The sequence below is a fragment of the Desmodus rotundus genome, chromosome 6 (assembly GCF_022682495.2).
Source record: "Desmodus rotundus isolate HL8 chromosome 6, HLdesRot8A.1, whole genome shotgun sequence".
Lineage (NCBI taxonomy): Eukaryota > Metazoa > Chordata > Mammalia > Chiroptera > Phyllostomidae > Desmodus > Desmodus rotundus.
Window position 1 is genome coordinate 859,404 of NC_071392.1, and position 19,591 is coordinate 878,994.

General features: G+C 65.4%; 1 protein-coding gene across 7 annotated transcripts in view; it reads right to left on the reverse strand.

The window, feature by feature from the left end:
• Nucleotides 1–19,591, reverse strand: part of TNS3 (tensin 3) — a 106,434-nt gene that overhangs the window by 32,113 nt on the left and 54,730 nt on the right. For all 7 annotated transcript variants that reach the window (XM_053926993.2, XM_053926990.2, XM_053926991.2 and 4 more), the window contains 12 exons: nucleotides 18,515–18,567; nucleotides 16,901–17,072; nucleotides 15,706–15,756; nucleotides 14,404–14,526; nucleotides 14,085–14,149; nucleotides 11,908–11,991; nucleotides 10,985–11,097; nucleotides 10,690–10,750; nucleotides 9,935–10,010; nucleotides 6,253–6,382; nucleotides 5,912–5,977; nucleotides 4,950–5,054 (listed from right to left, as the gene is read on the reverse strand). In XM_053926993.2, the coding sequence (XP_053782968.1) occupies nucleotides 4,950–5,054; nucleotides 5,912–5,977; nucleotides 6,253–6,382; nucleotides 9,935–10,010; nucleotides 10,690–10,750; nucleotides 10,985–11,097; nucleotides 11,908–11,991; nucleotides 14,085–14,149; nucleotides 14,404–14,526; nucleotides 15,706–15,756; nucleotides 16,901–17,050 (1,024 nt within the window). In that variant the 5' untranslated portion in view covers nucleotides 17,051–17,072; nucleotides 18,515–18,567. The remainder of the gene's footprint in view (nucleotides 1–4,949; nucleotides 5,055–5,911; nucleotides 5,978–6,252; nucleotides 6,383–9,934; nucleotides 10,011–10,689; nucleotides 10,751–10,984; nucleotides 11,098–11,907; nucleotides 11,992–14,084; nucleotides 14,150–14,403; nucleotides 14,527–15,705; nucleotides 15,757–16,900; nucleotides 17,073–18,514; nucleotides 18,568–19,591) is intronic.

Below are 19,591 nucleotides of genomic sequence, written 5' to 3' on the forward strand. Positions count from 1 at the left end.
GAGCCCGAGAACCCGACAGATCACTCGCTGCAAAGACCGTGAGAGTGTGACATCCACACACCCTCACACAGCCTGCTGTCCTCCCTGCTGCTCCTGAAGGGGCTCCTTGTCCCAGGCAGAGCCAGGTGTTCTGCGGCTGCTGGGTGGACGGTGGCAGTTTTCCGTCCCTTCCCTGGGCTGAAGCGGGTGCCGCGGGCTGTGCGCTGTCTCTGCCATCAGTGCCAATCAGCTCCTTCCCCCATGCCCAGAGCCCCCGCCCATCCTGCCCCACCTTGGGACGGGCTGCTTCTCCACCCATGGCCCGCTGGCCACTGACAGTCACTGTGCCCCCGGCAGCCCCTTGTGGACACTCTCTGGATGACTCCCTCACTGGGCTACCCAGCCACGCCACTCAGCACCTCACAACGTCCCTCCAAGCGGAGGCATGGACTGAAACAGTCCCCGCAACTCCCCGTGGCCACAGAGGGCAACCACAACGGCGCCGTCCCTGGAGAAGTGCCCAGGACAAGAGGGAGGAGACGCCTTCACCCGCCCCTGCGTCCAGCAGTCTGAGCAGACGCAGCCCCACAGGCCCGAGCCCACCTGGCGCTGGGGTGGGGGTCAGGGACCCGCAGGGGATGTGCAGAGGGAAGGGCCCTTCTTGCAGGACGGGGAGCGAACCCCTGGGACTGCGCACCCAGCGGAGCGAATGCGGCTGCGTGTCGGTCGCGGCTCCATGCGCTCAGGGTCGTGAGGTCGGGCCCGAGACCACAGGGCCCCTGTTCCTCGGCGTGTGCCCGGCGGCCCGGTCATCGACCACGGGGGCCCTGCAGGGCGCAGAGGGCATGGCAGGTGGACCGTGCCTTCCTGCAGCACTTCCTGCAGCACCTTGTACAGACACACCTGTCCGCCTGACCCCGGAGTGCACCCGCGTGTGAAAACAGTGGCCGCGAACTCATGACAGAGGAGACACGCGGGGGACTGAGCCCGCCCTGCTGGCGCTCCTCCCTCCCCGCACCCTGCTCCCGCCCTCTTCCAGGACCTGCCAGACCCCTGGATGGTCACCGTGTCCTCAGGGCGACTGTCTTGGTCCCTTGTGCCTCCCTTGTGGCCTAAGCTTGCTGGCCTTTTCCATTCAAACTGCTATTTTCAACCTTTTTCTGTTCCCATTTCCTAAACTCGACCTTCTAAGGAGAAGAGGCCAGTGTCTCTGGTGAACAGCTGGTTGGGCCCCACACATCCCACAGCTGCCGGCGGCACACGGGCTGAAGGCCGTCACCTGAGAGTGACTTAGCTGCGTGTCTTCACTCTCCTTCTCGACTTTCTGGCACAATCCACCTGGGCTGCGGCCTGGCTTGGCCACAGCCGGCTGACCTGGGTGAGTTACTGGATGCTTGGTGCCTCACCTTCCTTATCTGCAGAGAAGTCACCTGGCCAGCGGCTGTCCCCAAGGGCTGCCCCGGGGCACTGTGTCCGTGCAGGGACCCAGAGACTGGGGAACAGGAACGGACTTCCAAAACCTCACCCAGGTTCCACAGGCCGCTGTGCTGATTCAGAGGCCCCGGCAGCCCGTCCGTCCTTTCTTCACACCCGGGCCCGCCACCACCCCGCCACCGGGTCTGCTGTCACTCGGCTGCAACAGGGCCCCTCTGCATGGTGCTAATTACAGACTCCCCTGCTTCTATAGCAGATTACTCCCCGCTGCAGAGAGAGCCCGGGGCGGCGAGCTGCCTGCACTCGGGCCTCTGAGAATCTGCAAACACCGGACGTTGGGTGACAGACGGTGACGGACATGTCTAGGGTTAGAGGACAGGAGCCCTCTGCTTCACTTTCTCTTTATTCTTTTTTTGGGGGGAGGTCAAAGACAGTGATAAGCCACTAAGTCCCCAAGGGAGTAAGCACGGCCCGCACCCCTGGACAGACAAGCCCTCTGCTCTCCCCCGAGGAGTTCCAGGAACGCCTCCGTGCTGCAGGCAGCGCCCCTTCCCCTTCGGGTGCAGCTGGGCGCCCCAACAGAAAGGACGCAGAGCCCTCTGAGCTGCAGGCGGGTGGCCCCAGGGTGCTGGCACCAGCACGCCTGCCTGCCGGGGGGCCGCTGAGAACCCCCGCCTTTGGAGCCAAGCTGCGCTCTTGGCGAATGTTTTCCAGAGACGAGCAGGCTCTAAATTCTTGGAGAAACACAGATCAGGAAAGAAAAATAGAGGAAGCGGAGGAGTGAGGCGTTCCAACCAGAAGCACATGTCTCCTGGGCAGGGACACGCCCCACTGCGGGACCCAGCTTCGGGGAGGCTGCAGTGCTCCCGGCGGCCCCGGGCTCGGCTCTGGAATGCGGCGGGGATTCAGCATGGGCGGTGGCCAGCGTGTCCTGGACGCAGTGACCACCCAGATAGCCCACACGATCGTGATTTCGGCCAGCACGGGCCCTGTCCCTCGCCCCACACGTCCAGGCACTGCCCCCGCCCGTGGGTCCTCTGGGACACACCTCATTTGAACATTCCGGTCCTCTGCCCGGAGCAGAGGCAGCGACACCGCCGACCCAGACTGCCAGCCCCCAGGCCCACTCGTCCCTCCCTCCACCGGTCTGCGGTCACTCAGCTCCCGCCCGCCCCGCCCGCCCCCAGCACTCCTGCCTTCGGGAAGCTGCGTCTGCTGAGCAGCTCCGACCGTGGCTCTGTTGCAGGTCTTTGTGGGTTTGCAGAAGCTACACACACGCACACGGGCACGCTCCGGCTTACCTTTTTTCCACCCCACCCCACAGCTCCTTCAGTGTAGGACTGTGGGACCCGACTTTGCAGGAAGGGGAAAAGCATCCCGGGCTGGGCGTGCCTCCCTGAGGCCCCACCCCGCCCCCTGCGAGCACAGAAGGTGGAGGACTCGGTTGGCTAAGAGCAGGGGATGTTGACTCCGCCAAAAAGGCCAGAGCGGTGTAAACACAGGGGTGGGGCTTGCTGCAGCCAGGTTTGCTGGAGTCTGGACTCGGAGGCCCAGGAGGCGGAGGAAGGACCTCTCAGGGCAGGGCCGGCAGCCAGGCCTCCAGCCCACTCGGTCCACAGCCCACTGCCTGCTCAGAGCTCTGGCCGGGCCTCTCCGCCTCCTCCCCCTGCTGCTGGGCCCTTCGCGCTCCGCGGGGTGAGCGGCATGCGGCGTTTCCTGCACAAGCTCTTCCCACCTCCCTTTTCCTTTGACTCAGAGCCACATCCCCCCAGGCAGGAGGCCTGGGTCTCCAGCACCCCGCACACCTTCCACAGGGAAGAGCACGGGGCAAAGGCCTGTCCGGGCAACGGACGAGAGGGAGGGCAGAGGACCGTGCACCCGCGTGGGGCGGGGGTTGCACTGTGGGGGGGGCACTGGCACGGGTGTCCTGGCCCGACGCGCTCAGCCTTCGGGCTCCGAGTACCAGACGCGTGACTGACATTGCTGCTTTCCTGTGCTGTGGACGCTGCCAGGGAGGCTGCGCCCGGCTTGGCAGAAACGCAGCCGCAGCGAGGAGCCCACAGTGTGTCTCCCACTAGGAAGGACGGCAAGGGTCTCCACGCAGGACACGGCAGGAAGCCAGTGTCCCCAGAGAGTGTGCCTGCCAGGAGGGACGGGACAGTGGAGAAGGGCTGGGCCGAGGGCAGCGGCCGGACCCCACCCAGGACGGCGTGCAGAGAGCCCGGGCCCGGGCCTGAGGGGGGTGGGGGGCAGGGAAAGGCAGCGTCTGCCCTGAGGCAACATGGCTGAGGCCCTGGCTGAGCGGTGCCCGCTGGGGCCTGACCTCTGGGGCGGAGGTGCCCCATGCCCTTGTGCAAGGACCCAACCTGGGGAGCGCTGGCCCGGGGACAGCTAAGGGTACCGGGAAGGGGCTCGCCAAGCTGCCCGGCCCCACGCCTCGAGGCGTGAGGAGTTTGGAGAGTCGGGGGAGGGGATTTGGGAAGGAGACATCTTCCATCGAGGGACACGGGGCACCTTCTAGAAGGTGGCGGCCTGGACACCAACGAAGCTGAGGGTCTGCGGGGCTTGGGCGGCCGTGAAGGTGGCTTTGTAGTGACAGTGAGAACGCAGGACAGATCACGTGCGTTTCGGGGACCCTCTGCTGGGACCCGGTGTGCTCAGGGACCCAGGCATTCAGGAGTCGGGCAGGTGCCCACATGGGGAGGTCACACAGCACCTTGAAACCACGCCCACGCTGCCCAGGACCATCTGTGGCGTCAAAAATGCTGCCAGAAGCCCAGGGGGGACGAGGATCCACGTGACTCCTGGAACGTACAATCAGTGACCCCAATACGGGCCACCGACGTCCCTTCCTGCCCTGGAAGCGCAGGAGCCTTGGAAATGAGCGTGGTCGCTCCCCCCCCCAGACACAGGTTCCTGGCTATGTGATGTCAGGAGGGAGTTCGGGGGATAGAAGATGTGTTGACTGTCTCTCCCTCAAACTGGGGACGAGAGGGACCACCCGTGGTCTTACAGGCCTGGGGGCACCATAAGCCCCCACTGCCATCAGCCTCCAGCGGCCCTCCCCTCCTTCGCCTCGACCCGACCCACACTGTTGGCTCCAAGGGCGAGCTGAGCAGGAGCCTGGGCGAGAGGCCCTCCCAGAAACAGACATGAGGCGGCCACAACACCAGGACTGCAGGCCGACAGGCGGATGGACAAAAGGCCGAATGAACACCTGCTGCCCACGGGGCCGGCCCCATCCTACACCTGGTGACCGTGTTTGACGGGAGGGGACGGGAGGTGGGAGCCAGCCCCTAGCAAGGAGCAGCTATGACATTGGGCAGGGAAACTCCCAGGTGACAGCTTCACCGACTGGCCACCGCCCACAATGGCTCTGCCACGAGCCGCACCGGCCCCGACGCCCCAGGCCTGGTCCCACGAGCATCCCAGACGGCCAGGGGGCGGGCCGCCCCTCCAGAGAGACAGCCGGTTCCTGGCACTGGGGGGACACTTTGGACACAGACATGTCACCGAGGCAAGACAGCCCAACGCACCTTCACCGTCGGCGCTCAGGTTCTCGTAGGAGTCCCAGCGGATCAGCGGGTCGGCCGTGTTGAAGTCCACGCTCACCCCGTGGTCGTTGCGCAGGTGCTCGCAGCCTGCGGGGGGCGGGGCAGGGGGACACCTGGTGTCAGTCTGGCCGAGCCGGCAGCGTGTGCCCGAGGCTGAGCGCAGAGAGCCCGAAAGGCGAGCGCTGCCCTCCCCCCACTGCGGGGCTCCGGGCTCCGAGGGCCACGTCCACACACAACGTCATCCAGGGCCTTTCCCAGAGCCGGCCCAGCCTCAGGGCGGCTCAGAGCCCACGGGCCTGGTGCTCCTCCGTGACTCCGAGCACGGAGGTGGGGGCTTATTTCACACAGCCAGGGAAACAGAGTCAGGCCCTGGCCAGTGTGGCTCAGTGGTTTGAGCGCTGGCCTGAGAATCAATGGGTCACTGGTTCGATTCCCAGTCAGGCACATGTCTGGGTTGCGGGCCAGGTCCCCAGTGGGGGCCACGTGAGAAACAACCACATTGATGTTTCTTCCCCTCTCTTTCTCCCTCCCTCCCCATCTCTCTCGAAATAAATTTTAAAGTCTTAAAAAAAAAAACCCTGAGTTAGAATGTTCATGCACAGGGATCTCGGGGACAGAAATGAGCCACAAGCCTCGATGATGAAGGGCTGATGCCTCTCAAAATGTTTTCAGAAAAAAGGAGAATCTATTTTAAGCGCTAATGTTTGCAGACTAAATAAATTCTAATCTTCTTTAGGCATGTCCAATTGTTCATCAAGGAGAAGAGGAAACATCCAGCGCGAAGGAGGGACAGAACTTCAGGGGCCAAGGCCCGGCCCCGTCCCCCCCCACCCCGTGCCTGACACCCTGTGGTGGAAAACTTCCCCATTGTGGGCAAAGGCAGGAGACAGGACAGAGCCCCAGACACACCGTCACCAACCCGGCCGGCGTCCGCCCTGACCCACCTTGAATCCGCTCGGGGGTGGCCGAGAACACCAACTCGACCTTCCCATTGGCAGGGAAGCGGCCATCTGCAACAGAAGCCCCTGTCAGCCCATGAGGAGGTGAGGAGCCGGCACAGCAGGGACAGCCAGAGTCCCCGCGGGCTGACCGGGGCGGTGCCCCCGTGAGGGAAGCGTCGGTGGTTCGCTGTCCCTCCAGCACGTGTTTTTGCTGGATCGACTGTCAGTCTTTCCTGAGATGGGCCATCACCCTGCCCCCTGGGTAGTGAGCGGGCGGGGCAGGGGGTACAGGGAAACTCGGGGGGCCCACAGGCACCCCGCCCGCCCATGCGGCGGGCCCTCACCGCTGCAGGCGCCATCCAGGTCCTCCTTCCCGAACACGAGGCTGCGGCCCTGCACGGCCCCCGTGTGGAACTGCAGCCGGAACACGACGTCGCGGGTGGCGGAGCGGTACTTCTTGTGGTAGCACTTCACCTGCGGCGAGGACAAGCGTGGCAGCTGTGGGGACAGCCCCTCCTGGGGTGGCTCCGAGGGGGGTGCACAGGACGGCTCTCGGAGGAGGGGCTGCTGGTCCTCCCCCCCCCATTCCTGGAACCCCGGTGCCCAACGTCATAGTCCGCAGCCCTCCAACGGGCCACGCCAACGCTGCAGACCACCGGAAGGGGGTCTCCTTCGGGGCAACCGCCAAAGGGAACCCTGTAGCTCTTTGCTAAACCCGGACGGCGGGCTGTGAGGATGGTTTTCTGTCGTGGACACTGTGTTCCGACCCAGGGCCTTTCCGGTTTTCACAAGAAAAGCAGGTATGCTTTTGTGTGGGCCACGATGTAGGGACAGATGGGATGGGGGCAGTGAGAGACACAGAGAGAGAGGAGGACAGGGGAGGGGGCGGGGCAGAGACAGGGAGGCTGGCCCGGCTGTGCACACACCCTGGGGTGGTCGTTAGAGACCAGCCTCGGAGTCACCAGGGACGCCGTTGAACTCAGGCCCCTTCGGGGGCCCCCAGGGGTCCCTGGCCCGGGAAAGCAGAGCGTGGTGGGTGCGCCCTCCCTGGTGGGGAACAGGAGGCGGGGGCCGGGGGCTTTCAGAAGCAGTGACCTTCCCAAAAGACCCGCCCTGGACAGAGACGGGCTTACAATGCTGTGTGGTCACTGAGGTCCGTGACAGCAGCTGTCCCAAGTGGCCCAGCGACCCGGGGAGGCCGGTGGGGAGCCTCTGAGCCACGGCCCAGAGGAGCTTTCACCCACAAGGGAGGGCGAACCCGGGGGCCTACCTCTGGGCCATCGGCCAGGATGCAGACCGATGGGAGTGGGAAAATGCACACCAGCCGGCGGGCGTGTCCCGTAGTGACAGTCGAGCTGAGCCGTCACCACGGGACGTAGACCCGGGCCCAGCTGGGGCCCCCGCCCAGGGCCTCTGCAGCCACAGAACAGGAGTTTGGCAGAGTCGCGCAATTCCCACTTGCTCGCCTCCCTCACCTCTCTGGGGGCCTCTGACTCCGCAGGAGACCTGGCCAAGGACCGTCCCTTGGGTCCCTCCAGGATGTGCTGTGTCCCTCACCCTCCGGGTGCCCCTCATCCCGAAGGGCCCCTGCCGACTGTTCAGCAAGGCCCCCACTCCACGCTGCAGAGGAGACCCCACACAGAGGTCCCCCATCGGCAAAGGATGAAGGGAACCACCTCCATGTCTGCTGCTCCCCACTGGCGCCTGGGACGTGGGGCCCCAGGGGGGGACGACAAGAACAGGAAGTGGGGTCCAGGCTCGTGGCCATGCAGCTCCCCAAACTTTATAAACACCGAGGAAAACAAAGGCTTTAAGAAACGACAGGCTGAGAGGGAGGCAGCCCCAGGGCAGCCCACGAGAGGGACCCTGGAGAGCCGTCAGTCCCGGGGACCCAGGCAGCGCAGGACGCCACACCGCCACCCTTTCCTGCTGAGTCCCTCCCTCTGCTGGGTCACCCCAGGAAGAGTCCCCGGCCGGCCCCAGTCCCAGGGTCCCCTGGCTCCCGGCCTGTCACCAGTGCCCAGCGTAGCTGCTATAGCAGGTCACCAATGATCCCGTGGCCTGCTGGGACACACGCCCAGTGTCCCAGCCTCGCTCCCCACCACGAGCTCGCCTGCCCATGCCCCGGAGCAAACCCTGCACTCTCGGTGACCACGGCCTGCCTGTCCCCTGCACCTCGGTTTCCCCCAGGTGAGCACGCACACAGCGGCCGCGCTCCTGCGTGAAGGGGTTCTGACTCAGGCGATGCTGATCTGGTGTTTACGGAGGCTTGTACGTGAGCAGCCTGCTTACTCCTCAGGCTGCGCAGGGGAGTTTTTCCTTCAAACCTCTGTCAGCAACGGAAGAGCACTCAGGCTGGGAGTCAATGTTTGGGAACGAGCCCCAGGGCCACCTGCCCCAGAGTGCCCAGGGCTGCTCCCTCCCCAGACCAGCTGCAGCCACAGCAGGGGCCAAGGCCCAGGCAGGTCCGGGAGACTGGGGACAGTACGTGAGAGACACACACACAGAGGCACAACAGCACAGGACGTGGTGGGGGCCCTACAACCACCTGCCTTGGAGCAAAGTGCAGAGCCAGAGGGAAGGACCCGCCGCTCCCCTGGTCCTGCACAAGGGCCTCGGGAAACCACACACAAAGGCACTATTTGTTCACACAGACTCCTGGGGGAGGTGGCCCTCCACCTGGGGTCTGGTCAGAGAGCCCCTCGGCCTCGAGCACAAGCTGCAGTGGCCACAGCAGGGGCAGCAAGACCAGGCACGCAGGACGGGGTGTGTTTCCCGGGCGAGCGGGCTCTGGACGCCTGCCAGGCTGTGACGGGCCTGCCCTGTACATTCCTCCCCAGGTTACATAACCCTGGTGTGTTTACCGAACACCTGAAGCCCCGCCCTTCCTGAGGGCAGACTGCAGGCCGACCTTGAGTGCCCGCTCATCGCAAGGCGGTGGGTCGCACGTGCAGGGGGGGTGGGGGGAGAGCCGAGCTCCGACAGTGGCACATGGGCAGCTGTCACCTGCCTCCCCAGCAGCGGCACCTCCACTGGCCCTGAGCTGGAGGATGACAAGCACAGCCCCCCCCGCCCCCAGTAAATTTCCAAGCCGGTGAGGGTGGACACAGCCACAGCTCCCGTGGCCCCACCCGCAGAACCCCGTTAGGGTGCAGCAGATGTACCTGTGTGCAAGGCGGACTCTCAGCAGAGCCACGAAGGGGAGGCCACAGAGCACAGGAGGCCGTCGGGGAGGCCCACGACCAAGGACGCTGGGCAGCCTTGGGGCTGCCGCCCATCCCCCAGAGGCCAACACTGCACAGAGGGGCCGGGGCCTGAGGAGCGGTGGGCGGAGCTACAGAAGCCTCACCAGCAGCTCAGGACCTTTCCTGAGGCAGAACTGTTGCCGAGTCCTTGATGAGAAATGAGAGGCTGCACATCTGAACCTTGGCACAGAACAGGCCCTGAGCCTCCTTCCCCACCCGCCGCCTTCCCAGCGCCGTGCCCTGGGGCTCACCAGGCTACCCGCTGAGCTTGGGGGAGCAATGCACGTGTGTGCCTGGCAGGTCACCGACCGGCACCAGGAGTGGCTGGACCGGGTCTGGGTAGCAGCGCCCTGCCTCTCAGAGGCTTAGCAGAGCAGACCAACCCCTGGCAGGGGACTCGCCCCACCACTCGCACAGGGACCTCTGCCAACATCAGAGAACATTCCTGGCATTTTTTTCTGGTGTGTGGAGCCCCGAGGTCATTTTCAGGAGAAACCACAGCCCTGGGATTCCGAGTCGCACCCCCAGTCCCGTCCTCCTTGGACTCACTGGAACTGTCCACCCACCCAGGATCCTGCAGCTCACCCTCCGGGGCAGGCACACCAAGCTCCCCTGGCCCCACAGACCTCCGCCTGCAGCTCCCCAAAGGCTGGAGCCGGAGCTCCCGGGAGTGGAGTCTGTGTGGGACCCACCGGCCCTGGAGCACACGCCGCGTGATGCCGGGACAGACCCCGGCAGCGATGCTGGTTGACAGGGCGGAGGGGTGGGGCCGGGCACTCACCATGATGTCCCCTTTCAGGAGCTGGGCCGGCTCGATGGCAATGTAGATCCGACTCTGGTTTTCCGGGCTGATGTTGCTTTGGACCAAATGAGGAGATGCGTCGTTACATCCCCCCAGGGTTTACGGGGAGAACACGATCCCAGAAAAGTAACCCGAGAACTGGAACCTCCGGAGGTACACAGACACCTGGAGGGGCCCAGGGTCCAGCTCCTGAGGCTCCCCGTGATAGTGAGGGGAAAAAGTGAAAGCTGCCGGGCCAGCCAGGTGCTGACGACATCGGCCACCCCGGGGTGCGCGGCCGCGGGCTCTGTGGGCAGCGGGGGGAACAGCTGTCGCCTGGGATGGGGGCGTCGTGAGCCCAGAACCACGACAGAGGCTGCCGAGCGGCCACACGGTGGGGAGAATGTTCTTCACTTCCCCTCACTTCCCGTTACTGCCCGTAAAAAAATGCTTAGTAGCCCAACACCAAAAAAGCCCCAAACTTCATAAAGTTCTAAGAACGTGCATCTCTTCCTCTGAAGTGCAAAGGAGCCGAAGGCCAACGGCAAACGACTCTGTCACGGGGCTGGACGTGCCTCCTTCCTGACCTCACGGGGCTCCCTCCGCCCCCAGGCCCGTGGGCCACGCCCCACGGTGACACTGTCACAGCCAGCCAGACGGTGGGATGGCAGCGAGGCCAGAGCGCCTGCCGGCTGGGGGTTCCCTGCTTCCCCCCATCGCGCCCGCCCCCCGCCCCAGGAGGCCCACGCACTTACTAGATGCCTGAGGTGTGGACGGGCTGCATGGCCTGGTACAGCTTGAGGAAGGGCCGGCACGCTGCGAGGGCGAGGCGGGGGCGTGAGACAGGAGCCCCGAGCTGCCGTCCAGCATGGGGAGGCAGCCTCGGCGAGCACAGCAGCGGAAGGGACACTGCGGTCCCTCACAGTCCTGCCCCCGATGAGCAAGCAGCCCCGCCCCACGCAGACGGCTCTGTCCAGTCAGGGACCGAGAGGGCGCAGGCCTGCCCGGTGTGGGGACAGGGCTCTTGACACGGCCGCGTGGGGCACTCACCTCCGCCAGCGTCGAAGGTCGGGGTGCCGTGCAGGACGACAAAGTGCAGGAACAGGGGTGCGGCGTTCATCTTCACCGTCCCTGCCAGCAGCCCGCTCAGAAACTGGACGTACCTGTCGAGCACAGCCAGCTGAGCGCCAGGGCACGCGCCGTGGCTCCCGAACCCCAGCGGGACGGAGAGGGAGACGAGCGCCAGGCACACGCCGCCTCCTGCGTCCAGGACGACCGCAGGCCCTGCCTGTGCGTGCGGCCGCCAGAGAGACGTGTCTGCACGGGGACTTTTCCTCCCGGGGGCCGGCGCCCGAGGTGGCAGGTGGCGGCAGGGACCTCAGACAGGGTGCAGCCGGCCACCTGCCCTGAGGCTGCCTGGCCTCAGCCGCCCCTCCTCCCCGAGAGCCTGACCGCACACAGAGGGGCGCCCCGTGGTGCCTGCTGTCCTGTGTGCGTCCAGCACATCTTCCGTGACTGCGAGGAGCCCGGCAGTGGCCCAGGCCACTGCCCCCAGTCAAGGGTGGGCCGCCTCCCACCTCCAGCCACCAGCAGGCTCAGCCTCACTTATGCTAAAAACAAGAAAAATCTGTGGTTTACGCCTGCGATTCACACACTGGGGTCCATTGTTCCAGGCTGCTGGGTTTGTGCAGCACACGACGGCAGCGGGTCCTGCCACGGGGACCTGCGGGCTCACGGCTGCGGAGGACGATCTCAGCCGAGCCCCGAGCCACCTCGGTGTTGCCACCACCATCCCGGGAAGGGTACAGCCACCCCCGTGAAGGGGCGTCTCTCCTGACCAGAGGCGCCCAGCCTGGCCACAGCAGGGAGAGGGGCTCACCGCTGCACCCACGACCCCGCCCTCCTGTGCTGCCCGTAAGTTCGCACACGAGAAGCCTCGCTCGCCTCCCACCTGGGCCTGGAGACGTGCCTACCGTTTCTGGGACGGCTGCATCAAGGCCGAGACTTTGTCATCATAGTACTTCTTCATCGCGAACCTGTCGAGGGCCTGGTCGGCGCTGGGGAGGCAAGAGAGGCAGAGAGAGTGTTAGGTCCCCTCGGACGCCGCTGGGGCCCGGGTGCCCACGAGGAGCTCCATTTTTCCTGCACCGGTAGGGTCCACTTCAGCATCTCCTCTCGGACCCCAGTCTTCCACAGACACACGCCGAGGCCGCAGTGGACACCGGGAGGCAGGGTCCCGTTCCTGCAGGACACGGCAGCCACGGCACTCAGCTGTGCCACACGTGTGGCTACCGGGAGTCCCTGCCAGCCCGTCCCCATAGGCAGGCGCCGGCCGGGCCCCTGAACAGGGAGTCTGGTGCCGGGGGGCTCTGGCAGAGCCTGGCGGAGTTCGGGACGTGACGTCTGACCCCGAGCCCGCGCCACACCCTGCGGGGCAGCGCTCGTGTCTGGCGGGAGCGCCATCATCCGCGTTAGTGCTATTCAGACTCCACCTGTAGCTCCAACCCCGTCTTCCCCAGGGTGCATCTTCCTTTACGTTGCTGATTCTTCCTGCCGTGACCAAGGTTTCTGTTTTGATCCTGGGGCAACGTTTGTGACCAAGGCCTCCCGGGGATGATCCCCGGAGACAGCGTCTGAAGAGACCATCGCAGGGACAGTCAGACGGTGGCAGCTCGTCACAGTGGGGTTGCTGCAGTTCTGACGAAGCCTGGAAGCAACTTGGAGAGGCAGCACAGCACGGGGGGGAGGGCGACGTCTTCAATGGCTGCCGGTGCAACGCAGAAGAGGGTGGGAACTCAGCAACGCGGGTCACGAACCACTGTGCCTTCACTGTGCCACCGAGAAGGGCCTGATCCGGCCGTTCCTGCGGGTGCTGAGCACCAGCCCCGTCCCAGGGCCTCAAAGCAATGGGCCGATGAATGCCGTGAGCGCCCGTGTCACAGGCAGAGGTGGAGGTGGGAGGGTCGCGGAGACAGCCTGGACGTGCGGCGGAGGGGGCATGCCTCGACTGCCCGGGAAGGCGGCATTTAGGGCGCGTGTCGGTAACGTGGGAGAAAGCTGTCCGTCTCCACGCCTTGGAGACCTCCAGGCCGGCCTGAGGGCACAGCCAAGGCTCCAGACAGAGCTGCGGGGCTGCGCAGGCATGCAGGAACATGGGTGCTGTGTGGAGCCCCACAGGGGACCTGGTCTCCATCCAAATGCCTCCGACTCCGCTGAGGGACCCGATGGGACCAGAACTGGCACAGACACAGGGCGCTTTATCCCGGAGAAGGGTCTGCCTTTCACCGGGGGGTTGGGTTTCCTCCCTGGCAGGCTCGAGCTCCCAGTTTGCTCCCAGAGAAAACACTCCGAAAGTCAGGTTTCACCCGCGGTGCCGTGCGGGCGAGGAAGGGGCTGTCGGCTCCCAGGAACAGGCTCGTGTTTCCTCAGGACGGAGCAGCTCCGGCCGCACGGAGTGGCCATTGAGACACGTGGACCCGGACAAGGCCCAGCCCGAGGACGGTGCTTGTCGCCGGACATCGGGGTGAGCGTGGGTGCTCTGGGAGGTGTGCCGGGCGCTCTGCATGCTGGCTCAGAGCCCGCCTGGCCCGCACGGCCCGAGCTCGCTGACTCCCATGGACGGCTGACCCGCGCTCCGTGTTGGCAGCTCAGCGTCTGAGGACTTCTCCACATCCGAGAAGTGGGCCAGACCAGGCTCCGCTCTTGGTCAGGAGAGCTGGAGCAAGCCGCTGACCCCGTCCAGCCTCAGGTCCCCCCCACCCGCCTCGAGCGGGAGGCTTGACAATTGTCTGCTGCTGACTCGAGGGGCCCGAGGGGCAAGAGGACGCAAAGCGCTTCCCAGTGCCAGAGACACGTGCACCCCAGCGACAGGGCCATTTCTCTTCGAGGGGTGAGCGGTTTCCATGGAGACTGCACCATGCCCGCTTTGGATAGCGCATTTGGGCTGTCCTGAGAGAGGGGCGCTGCACTCCCGGCATTCCCAAGGCCTCCGCAAGGCCGTCGGAGCGCGGCCCCGCCTCGGCGTGCGCCCCTGGGAGGCGTCCATCTCACGCAGCACGGCCCCTGCTGGAGCCGGGTTCCCTGGGACTCGCAGGCCCCGCGCCACACCACCCCCCATCCTGGGTCCCAGGTGCGCTGCCGCCGCCCCTACCTGGCGGAGACGTTGGTGAAGTGCATGTAGGAGGAGATGACGACTCCGATGCGCCCTTTCCCGCCCTGCGGACACAGAAGAGGAGCCAGTCCCCTCGGCGCCCGCGGCAGAGATGGCTTCGCCGGGCCGGGGGCTCACTCGGGGACGGGGATGGGAGGACGGAGAGCCCCTGCAGACCGCCCCCCCACCCCGGAGGGAACAGCTGCAGAGGCAGCCGGCGGGCTCGCGGCGTCCCAGTGAGGCCAGGAAAGGCCCTTCGCGAGGCTCAGGCCACCCAGGGGACGGAGCCCCGCCCGGGGCCCCAGGGCAAGGGGCTCACCCTGCAGTGGATGACGACCACGTGCTGGGGGTCGCTGTTCAGCCAGGACTCCTGGGCCTTGCAGATGGTGCACACCTTGTCCAGGGGCGGTGCGTGCAGCTCGGGCCAGCCCACGTCCAGGGTCTGCAGGGACAGGGCTCCCTCAGCTCCCATCCCGGCCCGGGGGTGCCCCACAGGAGGGCTGCCTCCATGACGTGTGGCGCTCGAGGGCGCAGACCCAGCAGCTCGGGCCAGGAAGGGAAACACAAGGACCCCGTCGCCCCGGAGACTTCTGCCCCAGTCTTATCTGCTGCCCTGAGCTCACCGCAGATCCCAGGAAGGGCTCCCAGGAGCCGCAGGGCTGCGAGATGGGGGGCGGGCGGGCTGGCTGCTGCCCTCGCTCCTGCACTCTCAGGCCCTGTTTGGGACATTACAGCCAGCCTTTCCCCCCAGGACCCAGGCACAGACGAGCCCTCAGGGGCCCCCGCTGGGGACACAGGCACTCCTCAGGGGGAGGGACGCCTCCCAGCCGGGTCCACAGGAGGAAGGACAGTGGGTGTCCAGCACCAACCGGTCCTGAGTCACTTCCCCTTTTCCTCTCTTTCGGGGGTGGGGATGGAGAGGGAGACAGACCTCTATCTTACTATAAAAGCACTAGAAATAGTGTAAAATGATGGAAGGTTCCAGAAAATGGCTGGGAAGCAGAGTCACAGAACCCGAAAGGCACGCAGTGGTGACGGGCGCCCCAGGCCTCCGGCACAGTCAGAGCCGAGACACTCGTGCCGTCCAGCCTCCTCCTGCCTTTGTCCGCCAGCGGACGGGCGGCTCACCAGGCTGCAGCCTCTCGGTCCTGAGGGCTGCGGGCCAGTCCGACAGCCTGAAACACCTCCCCTCCGCCCCTCACAGCCACCAGGGGGCAGAGGGGAGCCCCGGGCGGGACAGCGCCCTGTGTCCGATGGTGACAGGCATGCCAGGGCTGCGCCTGTGCCCGGGAGGGTGAGTGCCTCTGGAGACCGCACTCCCGCCGGCTTCCCGGCCTGGGCGTCTCACTCTCAGCTGCGCAGATGTCACCACTGGCGGGGACGGGACCAGAGGCCCAGGAATCTCTCTGCATTATTTTCACAATTTCCTGTGTATCTACAGTTCTTTTAAACTCAAAAAAACTCAGTTTGAAAAGGAACCAGCGGACGCGAACAGTTCCTGACACCCGCAGCCACGTGAGGAAAGGCCTCAGGGGACCTCGGCGCCCGCGGGACCAGCTTCCCCGTGGTGCCCCGGACTCGGGGTGCAGAGGGCTGCGGGCCTAGCTTGGGGTTCGCCTACCTTGGGGTTCAGCTTCGTGAGGTCGTATCTCTTTTCCGACAGGTTCAGCACCTGCAGGGGGGAGGCGAGAAGCTGTCAGACAAGCCGCAGTCCTGGGGTCGGAGAGAAAACAGCAGCACTTCTACCCGCAGTTGCCCTCCAGGTGCGACACAGAGGACTGACGTGTGTATCACTGTCAGGAAGTAAAACACAAGACAAGCCCGCCCGGGTGGCTCGGCCGTGTCTGGGGATCCTGCAGGCGTCCCGAGCCCACGGCCCGCTGTCAGAGGACACCATTCGGATGTGGTGGGACAGAGAAGTGCCCCGGGGCCTTCACTCAGGGTGTTACGGGGCAAACACATGTCACGCAAGGTTTTTAAAAAGGTCCTTGTCCCTATGTCTCTGAACCCAGCGAGGTCCGACCCAGAGGAAAGGGGAAGCTCCAGATTGCAGCCCCTGCTGTTCAGGCCCAAGAGCTCCCCATGTGGAGGGGACTCAGAGTGGTCCCCGCCTCAGTGAGAAAGGGAGACGCCCCCAAGACCCCGAGGACTGGCTGCGACAATCCCGGGGGCATCCACACACTGTCCCCCCTGTGGGGCGGGGGCACCAGGGGCCAGGGAGCTGCCTCCACTCCACACAGACGGCGCTGTGAGTCAGCGCAGGCGTCACCTCGTGCTGCTCGCTTAGTCATCTGAGGGCCGATAAGGATGACAATGAGGCCTTGTCGGCAAAGATTAGCGGCTTTGCTGCAGATAAGGAGGGCTCACACACCGGTCAGGGTGGGGATGGGATTTCAATAGGCAGCAAGGGGGGGCTGGGCCCCTCTGCGTGGTGGCACCTGGGCGCACGGGGAGGACATGCCGAGGACCTGACTGAAACGGCGGCCCTGCCTGTGGAACGCCCACCCTGCCCTCGGCTGGCCCGTGAGGAGGGAACTGGCCGTCCCCTGCAAGGCGGAAGACCAGCTGCCTTCCCTGCGGACACCAGGACCCTCCACAGCACTGGGGAGTGGGCAGCAGGACGCAGGTCACCGTGCCTCCGCCCAGGCCCCCAAGCCCCAGGGTCTGATCACTGAGACCTGCAGGTGCGCTGCACCCCCGCCGCAGCGCATGAGCCCCCAGACGCTGGGCACACGCAGGTCTCAGCACACTCGGGGTCTTCTGGCCACGCCCACGCTCACGGTCCCCTCACCGTCCCCAGGCTCTGCTCTGCTCACCAGGTAGTTGTCCCCGTGCTTGGACCTCAGCATGCGCGTCACCTCCTGCAGGTTGCGCAGGTAGGACTCCTCGGAGCAGCCCGTGGGGAAGGCCACCGCGATGATGCGCTCGGTGACGTAGGTGAGGTCCAGCTCATGACCGTCCTCCATGGCGGGGCTCAGCGCTGCCGGCCTAGGACACAGGGCCGGCCGGCTTTAGGCCCGGCAGCAGAGGACAGCGTGGAGGGCGTGGCTCACGGGCCCACGCGGACCCTGAGCCCAGGTGCTGGGGGGCCCGTGTCTGCATGTGAAGTGTGGTCTCGTCATGGACGCCCTAGCCCACTGTCCCTCACACTCACGGCTGGGACCACGCACTCCCGGCAGCGAATAAGCAGAAGGTCCCTGGCCGTGTGCAGGGTACCCTTCCTGCAGGGACACGTGGGGCCCTCACTGTCGGGTTGGCCCCAGGCAGCTGAGAACAAGCTCGCCAGTCGGAGCACAGGCCGAGGCTGGGAGAGTTGGTGCCCTGCAGATGGCAGGTGTGGGGAGGGGGAGGGCCCTCAAACCAGGGAAGAGGCCGGCTGCCCCTAGGACTGGGAAGGAATTCATTGGCTGTGGGAAGGGCTGGGGCAGGTGTCACCTGAGAGGAGGGCACAGGTGTGAGGACAGGGTGTGGGGGAGGGGGCAGGGCAGGACGCCAAGCACCTCCAGCCAAGAGTGTGCTGGGGGACCAGGCCCGTGGGTGGCGTCCAGGATGGAAGGGGAAGAGCCCAGGCGAGGTCACCCCCAGATGAGACAGGCAGTGGTGAAACCGCGCACCGCACGGGGTGCGGGACGTCGGGGCGAGGGATGACGGGGGTGGCCGTTCAGGTCCCTCAGGACCGTTGCTACCAGCTTCGGGGACCTGTGGCTGCTGCTGATTCGTTTACTACCCTGGTTATCTGTGTCGGTCCTCATTTTGGGAAAACTCAACAACATACGAAACGGTTGAACAGCCCACCACGCGCCCACCCTCTCTGCGGCCGACCCTCCCCACCCACTGCTGAAGAAATCCCAGGTGCCGATCGCTTCGTTTCCAGACACTTCTGTGTTTGTTTCTGGCAGAGAGAGACGCCCTTTAGAGGGGCTACGATGCCAGCACCTCGCCTGGAAGAGGCGGTGCCACCGATAATCCAACACCATAAACTTACTTTTGAAGCTAATTTGTTCAAATCAGGGTGCAAACCACTACGAGCATTTTCCCCTCTAACCTCACGTACCAGACATGGGTGCAGAAGAGTTTGATTGCTCTTCGATTCCAAGCCCAATGCTTCTGATGTAAACTAAATACTGCGCCCCCTCCACCGTCACGGTCTCCGAGGGGCGGTCCACGCGCCAGCTCTGGGGGAGCCCGCTGCCCTGCCCGAGCCAAGCCTGGGGGCCCTCAAGACTACACTCTCACAGCCGCCCCGTCGCACGACCTGGGCTCCCAGGGCCGGGAGGCCGCACCGGACACGCCGAGGTAGCACGGCGTGCATCGCCTTTGGGCGTTCGCTTCGAAAATCAAAGCAGGAGGGCAGGTTACTGCAGAGCAGACTGACCGCAGGCCCCGGCCTCTCCGGCACACGCGGCCAGGCGAGGGTGGCGGACACTCACCTGGACGGCCTGTCGCAGCAGGGAGCAGTGGACGGCGAGGCACCCCCCGGAGCCTGCGGGTGACAAAGCACAGGTCACTCTGGCGTCTCCCGCCCTGGAGGCCCACAGCTCGCAACGCCGGCGGGGAGGCCGGCGGCTGCTGCTCCCTGGTTTACTCCTGGACGGGCGGTCTGCCCATCATGGAGTCTCAGCTCCGGGGGCAGCGTCTGGAGCCCACGAACCGGCAGCGGGCCGGTTCCACAGAGGGCGTAGGCGCTGGTCTCTGAACGCAGGAGCGGCTCGGTCAGCGTCAGCTGCTGGTAGATACGTGAGGGAACCGGTTCGGACGTTGGGAGAATTCTGTCCCTGCCCTTACTGACAGCCTGTCCCGCAGGGAAGAAAGCTTCAGGTTGCACAACCCTTCCCTGGGCGGATGTGCAAGTGTGCGTGTGTATGAGACACACTTAAGCCACACCAACCGCATTATTCCAGGAGACGACTCCAGCAACCTATGAGTCAGACTTATCCCCACGGGGAAACCGAGGCTCATGGAGGTGTGGAGTGCTGTCCAGCACGGCAGAGGCAGGGAGACCCCTCAGCTCCCTGACACCCCTCCCCTCTCTACCGACTTCTGGGAGCAGCTCCACCCTCATCCCCTGCTGGAAGCCGAGCTCCGGGGCCTGCTCTGTGGACAGCCAGGCGGGCACAGCCGGTGGGGGACACTGGGTCATGTGGACAGGGTGCCCAAAGCCTGCCTTGGTGGACAGAGCCCCTTCTCAGATGGGACCCGACATTGGCCTGCACCTGGTGTCCACCCACCCCGGGCCCCAGCTCAACGGGGCTCCCACAGAAGGGACAGAGAGTGAACACCCCGGCTATCTCAGGGGTCAGGAAGGCAGACCTCTTCCTGAATCGCGACAACACAACTCCTCAGCCGACAGCAAACCGCAGAGGCTACCATCTCAGCCTCTGCTCCTGGGGTGACCCGGACGGCCCCTCCCCCACCTGCCGGGTGAGTGAGGGCGGGGGCGGGGCAGGGGTGGGGGATCCACACTGGAGAGCTGGCCTCCCCTGGCCGGACACGGCCTCTGGTCGTCT